Source organism: Pipistrellus hanaki, assembly GCF_964339955.1.
Source record: "Pipistrellus hanaki genome assembly, chromosome: 12".
Taxonomy (NCBI): domain Eukaryota; kingdom Metazoa; phylum Chordata; class Mammalia; order Chiroptera; family Vespertilionidae; genus Pipistrellus; species Pipistrellus hanaki.
Genome location: NC_140514.1, coordinates 37,708,054 through 37,727,038, shown reverse-complemented (window position 1 = coordinate 37,727,038; position 18,985 = coordinate 37,708,054). Strand labels below are relative to the sequence as shown.

Here is an 18,985-nt window from a genome sequence, read left to right as displayed (position 1 = left end):
TTCCAAGCACATCTACATTCCGAGTAGAGGACAATATAAAACAGGAAGTAATGATGCTGTTTATTTTGAATATAAGTGGGAAGATATTTTTAATACAAGAGCTGAAATAGAACTCAGAGAAAATATTCCAGTGTATTGTTCTTTGTGGAGTAGTGATAATACTGCCCATCATACATCCATCTAGTTCAAGTATTAGAGTGCACAAACCGGTGGATATATTACATATGATTGTATATCGTAAACCTAACCTTACAAAGTCTAACAAATGCTTAGGCCTGCTCTTTTTGTGATTTGATAAAAAGCCTACAAATTTTGAGTCCCTTTAAAACTGTAGAGAATGGGGTACGTAAGGTATTTCGATAACACAGTGGATGGCTTACATGTACCTCTGAAATGGTATTCCTACTTATAGGAAATGTGTATTGCCAAAGAACAGCTAGCGGGATCAAACCAACTTGAGAGTTGGTGTGATGTCCAACATTTTCCATTTTTATTCCAATACGTTTTAAATCTTCACTGAAGTTGATAGGTTTGATGTTTTACAACCACATAGAGCTGAATTGTAGAATGGATTATCAATGTGGTTCCTAAACCAGCAACATCACCTTGTAACTTAGAAATGCAAAGTTTTATATGCCACTCCAAACTTATTGAAAAATTCTGGTGAGTCCAATGCATACTCAAATTGCAGAACTATCTCATCCTGCCTCTGCATTCATTTTTACCAGTCTCTTCTGTAAAAAGATGAGTGAGCTGATATTTTTCAACCAATTAAAAAATTATTTAATGTAACTATTAAAACTAATATGCTTGATATACAGATAGTCTGTTTTGCTCTTTGAGGAAGCAATTTCCAACAGATTTCCTGTTGGAAAAAATTCTTATAAGTAAAAATATATCCCATTGCGAAATAAGTCTACAGATAATAAATTAGTATGTACCAGTGTAGCATATACATTCTACATATTGTCTTCATTAAAACAATATGGAAAAAATAACATTTTAAAAATAAAATTAGAAAACAGCTGACCCTTTGACAAACTAATATTTTTTAACAGTACATGTTAACTTATTGCAGTTACTGAATTCCCAAGCTTTTACTTGTTCTATCCCTATGGGCAGTCATTCATGATCTGTTCAGTAGTTGTAGAACTGGTTCTCAAGTTTGGCTGCATATTAGAATCCCTTGGGAAGCTTTAAAGTCTACAGGTGATTTCAAAGTGCAGTCAAGGTTGAGACTACTATCTTAAGATTTCAGCAACCAGTTTCTCAAAATGGTAAGGTAGCTTAAGTTAGAACATATGCTGAACTATATTAAATATGGTGTCATTCTGCATGTCCTACTCATGTCAATTGCTCTAGAATAATTAATCTTGGTTGCCTTTGCTGTTAACTGTCAATGCTTTCTTATTGAGAACGCATTCTTGGAAAAATGAATCTGCTTTGATTATGAATTGAATTTCTTGTGACTTTTAAGGCACCACAAACCCTTTGGAGACATTTCAGTTGCCCAAATCAGTGATTCTCAACACAGGTTGCACATTGGGAACTTTAAAAAGCTACAATGGTGAGGTCTTAGCCTCAATCTATTAAATTAGAATCTAATTGAGAGTGGGGAGTCTGTCTGTATATTTTAAAGTTTCATAGGTGTGCCCTGGCCTGTATGGCTCAGTTCATTGAGTGCTGTCCATGCACCAAAGGTCACTGCTTTGATTCCTGATCAGGACATACATGTCTCAGTTGAGTCCAATCCCTAGTAGGGGGCATGCTGGAGGCAGCCAATCAGTGATTCTCTCTCATCATTGATGTTTCTATTTTTCTCTCAAATCAATAAAAAATAAATTTAAAATATATAAAAGCTCCATATGTGAGGTTTTGATAATAGAATGCCAATTACTTCACATCAATAGCCTATATTTGCTTTTCATTTTACTGGATTTTTTGTATGACATCAAAGTTATACTACTCAGACTTCTGAATTTCATTCCTAGAAAAATCAAAAGAGCATCATTCTAAAAGTCAAGGCTTAAGTAATGGGCACATTTACTTTGAAAATGGTATAAATTACTAAAGCCAGGCATAAGACACCAGCTCCCATAGCAGATTTCACTATGTGACTAAAGATCACAACCAGCTGTAAGCACAAATGAATTAGTCCCTAACTATTATAAAAGGGATGTCTTTAAGTACTTCCTCAAGTGTTCAGCTTAAAATGCTCTAAAGTTTATTCAAAATCCAAGGCCTCACCTCTAGACCTACGGAATTCCACATGTTTGACAAATTCCAGATGATTCTTATGATCAGACACGTTTGGAAAACACTGTTGATGGACCTTAAAAGAGTTACAAAATTTTGGAGCAGGCTCTCTGGAGCACGCCCTTGCCTTTTTTTTCCCCTCTCAGGCATGCATCTTTACTTTTCTCTCCTAAACTCTAAGGGTCCCCACAAGACTTGCAACCAGGGAAGCAATGGGCAGCAGCAGTTCATCCAGGACTAACACCATGAACCCGTCTCCAAGGCCCCTTTTTTCTCTCTTTTCAGGGAGCTAATAGCAGCTCTGCCTTGGCTCACTTCTATAACATTTATAGGGAACCAAAACAGAGTACCACCTAGGCTCTCTCCTTTCGCTTCTTCTACCCTAAGTCCTTTGTTTCACAGTCCCCAGCTTTAATAAATGTACTCTGAAAGTCACACACACACATTTTGGAGATGGCATAAATACAATAGTTACACCTTCACACTTAGACCTTTGTATTTTCCCATGACTCCACTGGGATTACGCTTGTTAAACAATGATAATGGCAAAAGATCTGATTAAAATCATCTCTTTTTTTGCCAGTGATATTCCATGTGGAACCGGGAGGGGGGGAAATGAAAGTGTTAACTCATAGTTCAGTTTTCAGTTTCTCATATAAGTCCTCTTGGTCAATCATATCCGTGTGCCCGTTCCAGCGATGATAGGCGAGGAGAGCGGCATTGTGGGCTGCAATGGCACTCATTTCCATGGCACTTGCTGCACACTCCATGGCATTGAGGTAATAGAGTCGATCATGGAGTATGATGGAGGAGCATTTCTCTGGAGGCTTATAGTGAGGATATGCATGCCACTGCTGCTTCACAACATATTCATGGGACAAAAAGAGCTTTAAAAGTTGCTCCTTAGTAAGAGTTTCCGGGGAAAAGGTCTTCCAAACAAAAGCTCCATCTGTTGATGGTTGAGGATTATTATTTTCTCTTACAGAGGACACGATTCCAATGCTATTGATAAACAAGTGTGAATTGTCAGTGGTTAAGATTGTACTGAGACCAAGTTCATCTAAAGCTCTGGAGTTAAAAGAAGATGAATTCAACTTCCCCTTAATAAAAGTTGACACTATTTGTTGGTAGTGTTGATGGAATTCCTCAATTGGAGGATCAAAGTTGAGAAAAGTTATATTGGACATTTTTCGATTCAATGGAGTGGCCACCAAGACGATGTCATAAGAGTCTGAACGGGTCTCAGATCCAGTTTGGTAGACCACTTGATACATTTTTGTGGGGTTTCCTAGAAGAAATAAGGAAGCATACATTTCTTTAGTGTTTCTAACATACTGTTTTATGCCTCCTAAAAATAATTCTGTATCTTCTTAATTGTTTATAATCCTAAGGAATTAAAAACTTTATCCAGCCCTAGCTGATTTGGCTCAGTGGATAGAGCGTCAGCCTTCATACTGACAGGTTCTATTCCAGTCAAGGACTTATGCCCAGGTTGTGGGCTTGATCTCCAGTGGGAGGCGTGCAGGAGGCAGCCGATCGATTATTCTCTCTCATCATTGATGTTTCTATTTCTCTCTCCCTCCATTACTCTCTGAAATCAATAAAAATGTGGGGGGTTTTTTAAACTTGATCCAATGAACTCATAAATAAGTGGAACAACAATTTGATGTTTCTATCTCTCTAAAAAAAAAAAGACTTTTACCTATTAGGATAACTGTCCCAAACTGAGGCCAATTTCCTACTCAGAATAAAAATAATACAAGTACAAAATAAGAAAATTTTACTTTTGAGAATGAAATTTTTTTTTAAATATATTTTATTGATTTTGTACAGAGAGGAAGGGAGAGAGATAGAGAGTTAGAAACATCGATGAGAGAGTCATCGATCAGCTGCCTCTTGCACACCCCCTACTGGGGATATGCCCGCAACCAATGTACATGCCCTTGACCGGAATCGAACCCAGGACCCTTCAATCCCCAAGCCGACGCTCTATCCATTGAGCCAAACCAGTCTCAGCGAGAATGAAATTTTTTAAATCCAAGGAATCATGCCACTATACTCGAGTACATTTAGGAGAATTCCACATGGCACAACACATACAATTTAAAATTCCATCATTTGGAACTGAGTGAGAAATGGAGGAAGGGAGGTTTTTCTCCCTGAGCAATTGTTTTATACAGGGGAAATCAGGAACAATAAAATAGAAATGCAAGCTCACCTGTCTGCTTGGTTCCTGTTTTCTCTATGTACATGACTGAGCCAGATATAAGGTTGCTTTTGGAAGCCTGAAGGAGCCTTGAACAAACAAGTTTATTGCCACCTTCTATCGCCCAAAGGCCAGAATCAGCACCAGCTAGGGACACTGCCCCTGTCAGCATCAGGAAAAAACGTGATTTAATTCTAACTCTGTAAGGAGTCTCCACCCACTCTCCCTCCCAATGTCTCCACACATTGCCAAATGGCCCCGAGGGGCAAAGTCTCCTCCAGGTGAAAACCATTCAACTAATGAAAACTAAGGACACTCTCCCCATAAAAAAATGCATATCTACATTTACACAATTTTGCCAACAACGCCTGAGGTTTCACAGAGAAAGGTATCTTCTCCAACTCATGGCTCAGGTCAGAAGTAACCGTAACATTAGGTATGCCCCTGGTGAACCAATTCTATAACCTTTCCAAGCACTGGCTTACCTACAAAGCCATTGAGGTCCATGCTTTGGCCATAATTGAGCCTATTGATGGGAGCAATCATTTCATCAAGGAATTTCTCAGAGAAACCTGCTTTCTGTAAGGTTTCAAGAAATGTCCGGTTAAGCATTCCAAGGAAGTCGTCCCCTCCTAGAGAATGCAGTAAGTTTTCTACACTACTGAAGGCATAGTCATGAGACTGGTAGCGGTAGATCCTTTTAAAAAAAAGAGAGAAAAATGACCATTACACATCAAACAAGATAGGGGCAAAGGGTGCATAAGTAAAGGAAATAGCATCATAAGAATCACTGACTTTCATGTTTCTCTTTGATGGGATCCTACTTATCACTCCACATCATCAGCAGGTGCGAGCGGGGCGGACTCAGTCAGCACATGGGAGAGGCAGTGGGAGCCCGGCAGAAAGGAGACCAGGGGCCACAGTGGGAGTGGCCAGGCGGGGGTGCAGAGGATGGGCCAAGACCCACACCTGTGCCCACTGCAGCCTTGCAGCCTAGTTCCTTTCAAAGTACATAAATTTGTGCACTGGGCCCCTAGTGCTCTACCTATTACTCCCTAATATTGTACTACCTCTTCCCTCCAACTGGAATACAGTTCCCATTCCTAAACAGAGAACAGCTACGCTTCCTTCAGAGCTTGAATCACACCTCCTCTGCCAAGTGTTGCCCAACCTCTCAGTCCACAGTGATGTCATCTCCACAAATCCCATAAAACTTTGCACCTATAAGGGTAGCCAAAGGAGGTACACACAAGGCCAAAAGTGGTAAGGAATTATAAATTTATTAGGTCATCTGGAAAACTAGATGGACTGAGCCCCAAAATGGTACCAGCACCCAAGGATGGGAAGTCAGAGGTTTTAAAGGCTCTAGGCGGGCTTTTTCGGCAGGGAACTATCTGAATGGGTCTGGATCCTGGGAAAGATAATGGTCTTAGCAAGTGAAATGTGACCTAAGTGAAAGGGAAGGTCGGTTGTGAAGTGATCTAAAGGTCAGTTCCCAGGCCCTAACCGGTTTGGTTCAGTGGGTAGAGCGTCGGCCTGCAGACTGAAAGGTCCCAGGTTCAATTCTGGCCAAGGACATGTACCTTAGTTGCAGGCACATCCCCAGTAGGAGGTGTGCAGGAGGCAGCTGATTGATGTTTCTAACTCTCTATCCCTATCCCTTCCTCTCCATAAAAAAATCAATAAAATGCTTTTTTTAAAAAATAAAAAATATAAAGGTCAGTTCCCAGGGGAGGAAGTATCTAATGATTTAATTTTCAGAAAATATTACCTGACATATCTCTGTATTTTATGGACTTAAAAGAATGTCCACATAAATTAGTTCATGCAGTAATTCAATACATAATTTTTCAGATTCCAAGTGTTACAAAAATGAGAAAGACATGGTTCCTTTCCTTCAAGAAGCTTATAGTTAGGAACAGGTAATAAGGAACAGGCACAAATATATAAAAAAAGGAAAAAATAAGTGCCAAAGAAATACATTTATCAATAATCAAGGGAAGAGTTTTACATCAACTTTCTTCTCCAAAATAAACTGTAAATTTTTAGAGAGTAGGGGACAATATCATATCCATTTTATTTTTATTTTTATTAATATATTTTATTGATTTCTTACAGAGAGGGAGAGGGATAGAGAATTAGAAACATCGATCAGCTGCCTCCTGCACACCTCCCACTGGGGATGTGCCTGCAACCAATGTACATGCCCTTGACTGGAATCAAACCTGGGACCTTTCAATCCACAGGCTGACGCTCTATCCACTGAGCCAAACCGGTTAGGGCTCATTTTAATATTACCTACTGTCTACCAGTGTACTGTACAAAATGTTGAATAAATTTTTGTGGGGGGGAAATAATATAAGTGCCAAAACTGAGGACCTAAGTAACTCCTTCCCGATGTATCATTTGACCTCTAGGTCCTAGGAACTTGGAAAAAATAGGAGACATATGAGTAACTGGCAGTTTCTGCTAATCAGATTGCTCATACAGCTCTTTTTCAAACTACATTTGTATAACTCTTATCCTTTACTCACTCAACTATTTATGGAGCATCAACTTTGATTCAGGCAATGTTCTCGGAGTCAAGGATGCAGAGGTCAGTCAACACAACAGAGAAGAAAAAAACAAACCCTGCCCTAATTGGACCTTATGTTCTAGTTAGGGAAACAGATAATAAAAGCATAAATAAATGTGGGAAAATTACATAATTTAGAGGATGATAAATATTAAGGAGGAATGTAAATCAAAAAGGAAGATTAGGCCCTGGGCCAGTGTAGCTCAGTTCACTGGGCACTGTCCCGTGCACCAAAAGGTTGCCAGTTCAGGGGGGAATGTTAAAATATGTACACAGATAATAATTTAATTTTAAAAAAAATAAAAAATAAAAATAAAAAAGCCGAAACTGGTTTGGCTCAGTGGTAGAGCGTCGGTCTGCGGACTGAAAGGTCCCGGGTTGCGGGCACATCCCCGGTAGGGGGTGTGCAAGAGGCAGCTGGATGATGTTTCTCTCTCATCGACATTTCTAGCTCTCTATCTCTCTCCATTCCTCTCTGTAAAAAATCAATAAAATATATTTTTTTTAAAAAAAGGTTGCCAGTTCAATTCCAAGTCAGGGAATCAACCAATGAATAATACATAAATGAACTGAACAACAATGCAATGTTTCTTTCTCTATCTACCTATCATCTCTCTCTTTCAAATTAATAAATTTTTTTTTTTAATTTTTAATCAACTAATGAGCCTAGCTGGTTTGGCTCAGTGGACAGAGCGTAGGCCTGCAGACTGAAGGGTCCCAAGTTTGATTCCAGTCAAGGACATGTGCCTGGGTTGCAGGCTCGATCCCCAGTGGGGGCAGCCAATCAATGATTCTCTCTCATCATTGATGTTTCTATCTCTCTCTCCCTCTCCCTTTCTCTCTAAAATAATTTTTTTTTTTTTAAATCAACTAGTGAATGCATGAATGGGTGGAGCAACACCCTTCCTCTCTTGTCTCTAAAATCAATAAATTTTAAAAAGGAACAAATTATACATACAGATCTCTCTCTCTCTCCCTTTCTCCCTCTCTCTCTCAAATCAATCAATAAATAAAAATTTATTTAAAGTAAACCAGCATAAAAATTAGCTCATGCCTACAACCTTAAAAGAAATAGGTTGCATTTTTCAAAATTACACTGGTTATCTTATGTTATTTTTCCCAATTACCAAAGCAATGTGCGTTCATACACACAGATGATTTTGAAAATACAGAACAACATAAAAAAATAAAATAAAGAAAAAAGAAAAAGAGGCACTCCCAGAACAGTGCTGGAATTTATTAACAATTTAAATTCTTAGGGCACAGAACACTGATACCCTACCTCAGGTTGCTGGCTCACTAAAACGTCATGTCACAATTAAAGCCCACTTTTCTGATCCTTTCTACAAGCTCTTATACACATGACCTCACTCATCTGATCCATAACACCAGCACAGTGAAGTGACTAAGAGTGAGGACTAGAGTCAGCCTGCCTGGGTAGAATCTCTGCTCTACCACTAATAGGTGGGTATACTTGCACACTTGAAACTCCTCCATGCTCCACCTTCCATATCTGTAAAAAGAAGCTAATAAATAGTACCTTCCTAGAGAGCTGTTGTGAGAATTCAAGCTAACATTTGTAGAGCTTTTAAGAGTGTCTAGCAATACTAAACAATCATTTGCAAAATACATTTTCAGAAGCAAAAATAAGCTACCCTTTTAATTTCCAAGTGGGTAAATGGTCTGCGCATTTTATACAAAACTTTTTGCCTGCCTTGGCCAGCTTGGCTCAGTGGATAGAGCATTAGCCTGTGGACTGCAGGGTCCTAGGTTCGATTCCGGCCAAGGGCTCATGCCTGGGTTGCAGGTTTGATCCCCAGTCGGGGGTTTGCAGGAGGCAGCCAATCAATGATCCTCTCTCATCACTGATGTTTCTAACTCTCTCTCTTTCTCCTTTCCTCTCTGAAATCAATAAAGAAATATGTTTGTTTTTTTTAAAACAAAACTTTTTGCCTAACAAAGAAGCCTTCCAGTTAGGTAGAGAACTGTTTTAAGAAACCATAATTCCTACTGATCATCTAACCAAAAGGTCTTAGGGTTAAATGGAAGGGGAAAATATTACCTCATAAACTTGTCTAATACATCCTCCACCCACATGTGCATGCGAAGGGGCTGAAATCCATACTGCCAGATTAGTTTAATTATGTTAATTATAAACCAGCTGCTCTCCTCAAACACCAGAGTATCTCCGTTAGAGACCCCTATTAGGCCACCAGAGCTCTGAAGAGTAGAGAGACCTGCAAAAACAGAAAGGGTAGCCAAGTCAGTAGTTTCGATGCTGAGCAAAGGAAAGGTTAATCTGAACTTATCGGGGACACTCTGAAGTGAATTCCGGGCTTCCCCTTGTTCCCAGGAGATATATCAAAGGAGCACTATCTTTAGAATAAATGATATGATACGCTCACTACACTGTCCAAACGCAAACTCTCTTAAAGAGGGGGTCATGCAGATATATCAAAATTAGGCTGGCTATTTTTAGTCTGAAGAGACTAAAAAGTCAAAGGAAAAAGCCAGAGTATCAACTAAATTCAACTTAAAAACAGAACCGGCAGACTCGAATCTTTGCAGCATAAGTTGCTCCTGGCATACATCTGCCCTCAGGGAGAAAAAGAGGCTCCGGAAGCATCCACAGGAGATGGGGAAGGTAGCTAAGGGAAAGGAGGATTGCTAGTCTTGTGCAAACACCACTTTGCATAACTGGGTATTTCAGATAACTGGGAGGAGGCCAATATTACCCAATATTCTTTGAGAAAGGGGCCTGCAGAGGCTTGCCAGATTTCCCTCACAACCTGTCCAGCTTCTACGCTGGTAGGGGACTAGTCAAATTTCTGGTTTCTAAGCACATGTCTGCACCCATAGCTGTGTGAGTGACTTGAAGCCAGACACAAGCCTCTGAGTCTCATTTCCCCCTGCTGTAAAATGAGCTCACTGGGTTTCTGCTAACTCAAACCATTCTCTGATTCAACAGAAACCCACAGGTTGAAGAACTGACAACGGCAACCATCCCCATTACCACCCCCCAACACCATGGCTGTAATTCCAGATAACTTAAGATACTGAGAACTAGTGTCCCCTTACAGGAGAGTGCCTCCTAACCAAGGCAATACCAACTGCTAGAAGGAAAGTGAGGCAACAGTTTCACCAGCTTGTCTGTAAAAGACAACGAGCAAAGTGGAAAAGTTTCAGTTCCCCATCTGATAGAAATATCCGGGGATGGTCACACAGAAAGCTGCGCGGCTCTGAGAGCCAACTACGTACCCAGGTCCTTGACAAAACGCTTCATGTGCAGATTTAAAGGGTGGATGACAGAGCCTCCTGCTTCATACTCTTGCCCCTGTAAGGTAATGGTGGCCAGGCGGCCCCCCACCTCGCCTCTTTCAAACAGGTCAATCTTCACATCTTTCCCAAATTTCTGCCGCAGGTAGTAGGCTGCCGAAGTGCCACCGATGCCAGCTCCAATTATGGCTATGGAGAGGGGAAAGGAACTTTATTTCACTCTTACCAGCTTTGTGGGTTTTGTTGTTTTTGAAAGACCATGAAGCAAGAACAGAGGTTACTTAAGGCTATTCTGAACAATTTAGGGAAGCCTGTAGATAGGGGAAGGCCAGAAAGAGTTGCAGTGAAGATAGTATTCTGAATCTGGACACAAACACTGAACCTCCCACAAAAGGGGCAGTAAATGAACTTGCAAACTGACATTAACTCGCCAGATGTCCCCAAAGATCCTAACAGTTCTTTGTGGAGATATCCATGGGCCTGCACAACCTTTTTCTTTTCTTTTCTTTTCTTTTCGCCCAACTCCTGGCAGCAGAGGAGATGGGTCTGTCCAGCACACATTTTCAACAAAGTGGCCGCCATTTTTTTTTGCCTCGATTTGTTGTTTCATTCGTGTAGGCAGGACAACGACCCCGGCCAAAGAGCCGTTTTAACGGGACTAAGAAACAAAGCAAAGCAAAAACGGACAGGAAGCAAACACACAAAAACGACTGGAAGCAAGAGAGCGTGGATCATTTCAGCTGTGTAGTAATCCCAGGCAGGGACATTGTGCAAGCCAGGGGGGCCCTGAGAGCAGCAGGCCTGCTGCAGCAACGCTTCAAGCAGAGGGGAGGGGGCTGCACCCCGTTCGGAAGGGCCGCGGCCGGGGTCAGCACGTTTTCCCCGCTCCATGCGCTGCGTCGGCGGCGTGCGCCTGTCACCTGCAGGGCGGCCACGGCCTGCGGCTCCAGGACCAACCAGAGGCCGGCCTCCCCGAGGGGCAGCAGGGGAGGGGGGGAAGGGGCGAGAGGGCGCACGGTCTCCCCCTCCCACCACCAGGCTCCCGAGACCTGGGCTGCAGCAGGGACGCCCGGAAGGTGCCTGCCCGCCCCCTGGGGTCCCCCTTCCACGGCCCGTTCCTCCTCCAGTGGGCACATCCCCACGCCCGCCGCGCTCCGGGGCCCCGAAAGCGACCCGGAGACCGCGAACCGGCAAGGTCACCGGCGCGGAGGGCTCGGCCCGCGCGACCCGGTCAGTGCGGGGCCTGGCGCCCCGGGCAGCGGCCGCCCGGCGAGGGGCGCTCCCGCACCGCCTCCCGCGCCGCCCCGCGCTCGCCTACCGATCCTGTCCGGCGGGGCCCGCGGCCCGGCGCCCCCGGGGCACGCCCAGCTGCACAGCAGCAGCCCCAGCCCCAGGAGCGAAGGGGCGAGCTCCCCCGCGGCGCGGCGCATGTCTCCCCGATCGCAGCCCTCGGGAGCCCCGGAGCGCCACTCTGAGCTCCGGCCGCGGCTGCGCGGCGGCGTGCTCCGCGCCCCGCCCCCGGGCCCGCCCCCTCTCCCCTCTCCTCCCCCCACCCCACCTTACCTCCACCCCCTAGCCAGCTCCCTGACACCTCTCAGTTCCACCCATCCCTTCCAGGGACTCCAAACGGTCTACCCACCCTACTTCAAGGAGACACCAAAGGCACCCAGCTCCCCCAGCTCCCCTTCCTTCCCATCTGTTTGGACAAAACACCTTATTTCTTCACTCAGGTCCTCCTCTGTCCCTTTAACCACTCCCTCTCAAACACCGCTAATCCCTGTCTAAAACAGACCAGGGGAGCTCCAAATACTTATTTTTTTTTTAATATATTTTATTGATTTTTTTTTTTTTTTTTTTTTTTTACAAAGAGGAAGGGAGAGGGATAGAGAGCCAGAAACATGGATGGGAGAGAAACATCGACCAGCTGCCTCCTACACAGCCCCCACCGGGGATGTGCCCGCAACCAAGGTACATGCCCTTGACTGGAATCAAACCTGGGACCTTTCAGTCCGCAGGCCGACGCTCTAACCACTGAGCCAAACTGGTTTCGTCTCCAAATACTTATTGGTCACTAGGTTCCGGGGATTGTTAGGTAACAGATGAATGGGTAAATGATGTTAAGTGAAAGGGACAATGAGGGCGACCTAGCATGGGCTCCAAGGTGAAGGAAGGGAAGAATAGTGTACCCATACATAGGGTGGAACATTATGTGCAAAGCATTAAGAAGAATGGAGGACCTGTAGCTATGGTCCTGGTACTGTTAGGTGAGAAAACTGGTGGCTGAGTGAAGGGTTCTATACAATCCCATTTCCGTAATTAAAATACCCCACTCATCCAGACACCCAAATAGGAAATAAAAATCAGTATATGAATATGAGGAACAGTATAGGGGGAAGGAAAATAAGTTGAGTAAAAGAAAGGTTGAAGCTTTTTCATAATAGAGTTGCCACCAGAACACAGGTGTGATGAAAACCATTCCTACATCAAAAGCCAAAATAGGAAAGGAAAAGACTCATTTCAACTTTGTCATGAGGGAACAGGTCGATTCTGGTAAGCCTACCACTACTGGCCATTCTGATCTATACATGTGGTGGGAACGACAAAAGAACTATCGAACATTTTTGAGAAGGAGGCTGCTGAGATAGAAAAGGGCTCCTTCAAGTATGCCTGGGTCTTGGATAAACTGAAAACTAAACATGGGCGTGGTATCACCACTGGTACCTCCCTGTGGAAATTTGAGACCAGCAAGTATTATGTGACCAGGACACAGAGACTTTATCAAAAACATGATTGTAAGCACATCTCAGGTTGACTGTGCGGTCCTGATGGTTGCTATTGGTGTTGGTGAGTTTGAAGCAGGTATCTCCAAGAATGGGCAGATCGGGGAGCGCGCCTTTCTGGCTCACACACTGGGTATGAAACCACTGATGGTTGTTGTTAGCAAAATGGACTCCACTGAGCTGCCCTACAGCCTGAAAGATATGAGGAAATTGTTAAAGAAGTCAGGATCTACATTAAGAAAATTGGCTACAACGCTGACACAGTAGCATTTGTGCCAATTTCTAGTTGGAATGTTGACAACATGCTGGAGCCAAGTGCTAATTTGCCTTGGTTGAAGGGATGAAAAGTCACCCGTAAAGATAGCAATGCCAGTGGAACCACAATGCTTAAAGCTGTGGATTGCATCCTACCACCAGCTCATCCAACTGACAAGTCCCTGTGTATGCCACCTTAGGATGTCTATAAAATTGGTGATATTGGTACTGTCCCTGTGGGCCTATAGGAGAATGATGTTCTTAGATCCAGCATAGTGGCCATCTTTGCTCCACTCAGTGTTACACTGAAATAAAGTCTGTTGAAATGCATCATGAAACTTTTAATGAAGCTCTTCCTGGGGACAATGTGGGCTTCAATGTCAAGAACATGTCTATCAAATGTGGCACTCACCATTGGAAGCCTCTGGCTGCTCAGTTGTGTGATTATCCTGAACCATCCAGACCTGATTAGTGTTGGATATGCACCTGTGCTGGATTGTCACAGCTCACATTGCTTGCAAATTTGCTGAGTCAAAGGAGATCGACTGTCATTCTGGAAAAAAGCTGGAATATGGCCCATTGTTTTTTAAATCTGATGATGCTGCCATCATCGATATGGTTCCTAGCAAGCCCAGAGAGCTTCTCTGACTATCCTCCTCTGGGCAGTTTTGCTATAGGTGTCATCAAAGCTGTAGATGCGAAGGCAGCTGGAAGTGGCAAAGACAGCAAGTCTCCCCAGAAAGCTCAGAAGGCTAAATGAGTATTATCTTTAATATCCGCCACCCCAGTCTTAGTGGTGGAAGAGCGGTCTCAGAACAGTTTATCTCAATTGGCCATTTCAGTGTAATACCGTAGTAAAACACTGGTTAATGATTACAATGCATCCTAAACCCTTCAGAAGAAAAGAATGTTTTGTGAATCATTTGGAGGGTGTGAGGGGGAGCAGTTTTTAAATTATTAGTTTTTTTTAATTTGCACTTTTTAATGGAAACGACTAAAAATCTGTTGCAGATTTTATTTATTTATTTATTTATTTATTTATTTATTTATTTATTAGAGAGAGAGAGAGAGAGAGAGAGAGAGAGAGAAACATCAATGTGAGAGTGAAACATCTGATTGGCCACCTCCTGCTGCATGCCCCTACTAGGGATGGAGTCCCCAATTGGAGTACATGCCTTGCCCAGGAAACCAACAGGCAAACTTTCTGTGCACAGGATGATGGTCAACCAACTGAGCCAGCACATGGGCCAGGGCTGTCACAGAATTTTGAGATCCATTAAAACAATGAGAAACGTGTATGTGTGTGTGTGTGTGTTTAATTTATTGATTTGAGAGTGAGAGAGAAAGGGAGGGAGAAAAACATTGATTTGTTTCCCACTTATGTATGCATTCATTGGTTGATCAAACCCACAATGTTGAAACTGGGTGGTTTTTTGTCAACACTAACTTTCTATGTACTATTATACTTAAGTAAAAGACTTAAGAGTTGCTCATAACCTATGTTTGATGTTATATCTGCTGATACTTTAGAACTAGATAATTCAGTTGTTTTTTCTGGGTGGGAACTTTGCTTTTTTCCATTTTGTCTTAAGGGGTAGAATCTGGTTACACAGCAAAGCTATAGAAAAGGTTCTATTGGTAGTACAACACTAAATAAGGTTAGGACAAATAAGCCAAGAATAACTAGTTTATAAAGGTAAAATTCTGTTATGTTCAAGTTCATAGGTTGCATGAAAAATGTTGTAGCTACATCAATATTGAATAAATTTGTTGGTATGTCAAATTTTAGTTGAACGTGAATTCATATTTACAAATACTGAGGTAGTTTAAAGAACCTAAAATGAGGTTTAAATAGTATTGAGCACTGTCTTGCTATAATTCATTGTATCCGGATTCTAAGGAAAATCAATTATACTGGAAGGAAAAGTTGAACTTAGAGAAAAGGAAGTAGAAAATTCAGTGCAAAAGAACAACAACCCACATTTATTTACTGGACAAATATTTACTGAGTTCCTTCTAAGTGGCAGGAAATACTCTAGGTGAATGAGAAAAATCAGTGAATAAAACCAATTTTTAAAAATATTTATTCTAATGAAGCTGACATTCTAGTGAGGGGAGACAGATGGTAATTAGAGTATATAAGTAAATTATGTAATATATAGAATGGGGTATGAGGAATGGGAATGAGTTGCAATTGTAAATATGATGGCAGGGTAGTAGGCCTTATTAAGTTGGATGCCATTTGAGCAAAGCTTGGAGCAAGGGAGGGGAGTGGACCAGGCAAATATCTGGGGAAAGAACTTTCCGGGCAAGAAGAACTTCTGGTGTGTTTAAGGAACAGCAAGGAGGCCAGTGGAGCAGAGTAAGGAAGAGAAAGTGGAAGTGTTAATGAATAAAATGCAAGTCATACAAGAAAGAAACACTTATGCCGAAACCGGTTTGGCTCAGTGGATAGAGCATCGGCCTGCAGACTGAAGGGTCCCAGGTTCGATTCCAGTGCCTTCGTTGCGGGCACATCCAGTGTGCAGAAGGTGGCTGATTGATGTCTCTCTCTCATCAATGTTTCTAACTTTCTATCCCTCTACCTTCTTCTCTGTAAAAAATCAATAAAATGTATTTTAAAAAATAAAAACAGAAAGAAACACTTCTACTTACTAGTAAGAACATGAAAATACAAAGATTAAGCCCTCTTTTTAAAATTTCTTTATTGAAAAAGGTATTACATATGTGTCCTTAACCCCCTATTGTCCCTCCACCCCCCTCTTTTGCACTACATCTAGAAATTACAAAGAAAGAACTAAACTATGTGTCTTTTACTCTCCTATTTTCAAATTACATTATGCCCACAACATGTCAGTGCATTAAGCCTACCAGGCCCTCGATTTCTGTTGGCTGATTAGAATTGGCATGTAAATCACCTTAACAAGTATCATATTTAGGAAATTTCATTTCTGCTACTGAAACCTTGGAAAGGAATTTACTGAAAGGACACAGATAGTGTAAAAGACTTGCAAAGTGGGAGAAGTGGGAGGTGGATTACAGGCTGTCTTATTCTGCACTCTTGGCCTTTTAAAATAATACTGCTACTGAATGAAATTCAAAAAGATTTTTAAAAATATTTATTTTTATTGTTTAAAATATTACATATGTCTCCTTTTAAAAAGTTTCTTTTTAATCATGGGGGGAAATGTTACCTCATATATAATGGGTAATAATAAGGTAATATAACAAACATTTATTCAAGAGTGTTGCCTAAAAAAGCAGTCTCTCTAGGAAGCAAAACACTAAGATTCTCTCCTTCAGCAAACTCTAGCCCAGCTTCTCTCTGAGGCCTCCTCTTGATTAGGCCTCAACTTTGGCCTATAAAGATGAAAAAACAACTGACAGTTTCTAACAGCTCAAAGCAGCCTCCTTGCGATAGCCTTAGCACCCCTAACAGTGCCTGTCTGAGAAAACTCAAGGTTCCCCAAATTATTGACTGCTTGTCCCACCCAACACATGAAGATAGCACCCTGTGTCACAATCCCCAATACCCCAAACCCCCATCCCGTCTTGATTTTTATGATCTTTTACTTCCCTGACTTTACTGGCCCCTGCTCACCCCCCTCCCTATTTCTTCATTCCCCCTTTAAAGGTCCCAGTCACTTCTGTGCAAACCAAAGTTCAGTTCACACTGCACTCTTTTCCCCGTTGTAATAGTATATTATGATTACAATTTAAACTTTAGCGTCTGGCTTTGTTAATCTTTGACAACACTCAAATCTATAATTCTGTCTCTGCTCCGTGTCTTTTTTTCTTCTTTGAAATTACCTTGAAGGACAACCAATGGACACAGAACTCTGGGGAGGGAGGGTATGTATGGGGGGTGGCAATGGTAAGATACGTACACAGATATAATTTAATTAAAAAAATAAGGGGGAAGAAAAGAAACTACCTTGAAGGAATTCATTTTTATACTTTCTTACTTCTTCATATCTCATTTCTTTCTTATTCTAAATAGACTACATATTAATTCTGTCTTAGACAAGACAGGAAATTCAAAAGTGATATAAGAAAATGTAAACATATTTGACTACATAAAAACATTTTAAGATGGCTAAAGAGAATTTTAATTCTACAGAAACAGAGTAATCAGTTATAAAAATATACATACCAGCCCTAATTAATTTGGCTCTGTGGATAGAGCATCAGCCTGTGGATTGAAGGGTCCTGGGTTCAATTCCGGTCAGGGGCACATGCCCAGGATGTGGGTTTGAACCTCTTGGGGGTATGCAGAAGGCAGCAGGTCAGTGATTCTCTCTCATCATTGATGTTTCTCTCTCTTCTGACTCATTTGGTTTTAGAGTTCTTATGGCCAATCTGTATTAAATAATTATTTTAAAAATATTTTCCAATGTACATTGAGTATGCTAAAAAATGCAAATAAAAAAATTGGGCAATGATCTATAAAAATTTTCCTGTCTCTCAAAAATCTGGTTAACACAAGACAAATTCTTCTAATAAAATTCTTACTTTTAAAAAAATAGATATACATTATAGCTTTTTATTATTTTAATTAAAATTATTGGAGTGACACTGGTTAGTAAAATTGTGTCCACCACCCAAAGTCAAATCTTCTCTCACCATATATTTGATACCCTTTACTCTTCACCTCCTCCCCCTTCCTTTTGGTAACCACCATACTATTGTCTATGCGTTTTTGTTTGGAAACTCTTACCTTTTATTTATTTATTTATTTTTATTTATTTATTTATTTATTTTTTTTAAATGAAGGAGTGATTTTTTTTTCTTTTTTTTTTCTTTTTTTTAAATATATATTTTATTGATTTATTCACAGAGAGGAAGAGAGAGGGATAGAGAGTTAGAAACATTGATGAGAGAGAATCATCGATCAGCTGCCTCTTGCACACCCCCTACTGGGGATGTGCCCGCAACCAGGTACATGCCCTTGCCTGGAATCGAACCCGGGACCCTTCAGTCCACAGGCCAATGCTCTATCCACTGAGCCAAACCGGCCCCGGCTGGAAACTCTTACCTTTTAAAACAAAAAATATTTTAATTGAATCTCATACTATTAACAACAAAAAATATTTTTTTAAATGAGAATTTTCTATATAGAAAAAAATAGAAACAGCCATTCAATTGTATTTGGAAAGATACATTCCTTATATTAACGAAAAATGGCAAGTTATAAACTCTCAGACTTTTATTTTTAAATAAATAAACAAATCATCCTGCTCTGGGATCAGATGTGTGCTTTCATTTGATCCTAAGATATTTCAGCCAGCCTAATTCTCATCAGCGCCGCTGGTGTAGTGGTATCATGCAAGATTCCCATTCTTGCGACCCGGGTTCGATTCCCGGGCGGCGCACGGTCTGTTTTACTTTCGCTACGAGATAACTTGAGTTGATGAAACCTTTCTTTTTCCGGAAACACAATTTTTAATCTGTATGAAAATCTTTATGCCGTAATGTACTGTTGAAACATTCGAGTCTGGAGCGGGAAGACAAAAAAAGTTTCAAAGGACAAAAAGCGAGTCCTGAAGTAGTTAAGCCTTACGCCTGCGCAGTGGGAGACATTCCTAATGTCGGGCGGCGGGGCGTCTGCGCAACAAGTGAACCTACGGGGCCGGAGCC

The 18,985-nt window shown here is 41.5% G+C and overlaps 1 protein-coding gene and 1 pseudogene across 2 annotated transcripts; one reads left to right on the top strand and one right to left on the bottom strand.

Moving 5' to 3' along the window:
* Positions 1-468: 468 nt before the first annotated feature.
* Positions 469-11,827, bottom strand: PCYOX1 (prenylcysteine oxidase 1). Its single transcript, XM_084901207.1, has 6 exons — positions 11,632-11,827; positions 10,296-10,502; positions 9,100-9,274; positions 4,948-5,159; positions 4,475-4,624; positions 469-3,544 (listed from the first exon to the last, which is right to left on the bottom strand). The coding sequence occupies exons 1-6, from the start codon at positions 11,741-11,743 to the stop codon at positions 2,886-2,888; spliced, it is 1,515 nt and encodes a 504-aa protein (XP_084757333.1). The 5' UTR covers positions 11,744-11,827; the 3' UTR covers positions 469-2,885.
* A 951-nt stretch (positions 11,828-12,778) lies between these two features.
* On the top strand, positions 12,779-14,108 carry LOC311631144 (elongation factor 1-alpha 1-like; annotated as a pseudogene). The gene has a single exon. The product of its transcript is annotated as an elongation factor 1-alpha 1-like (transcript).
* Positions 14,109-18,985: the final 4,877 nt, after the last annotated feature.

Excerpts from the sequence above, each read along its gene's own strand:
- PCYOX1 (XM_084901207.1), bottom strand. The coding sequence starts at position 11,743 with ATGCGCCGCGCCGCGGGGGAGCTCGCCCCTTCGCTCCTGGGGCTGGGG. Across the intron at positions 5,160-9,099 it reads GTATTAGACAAGTTTATGAG|GATCTACCGCTACCAGTCTC; the intron begins GTAATATTTTCC and ends TTTTTTTAAAAG. Across the intron at positions 3,545-4,474 it reads AACAGGAACCAAGCAGACAG|GAAACCCCACAAAAATGTAT; the intron begins GTGAGCTTGCAT and ends TATTTCTTCTAG.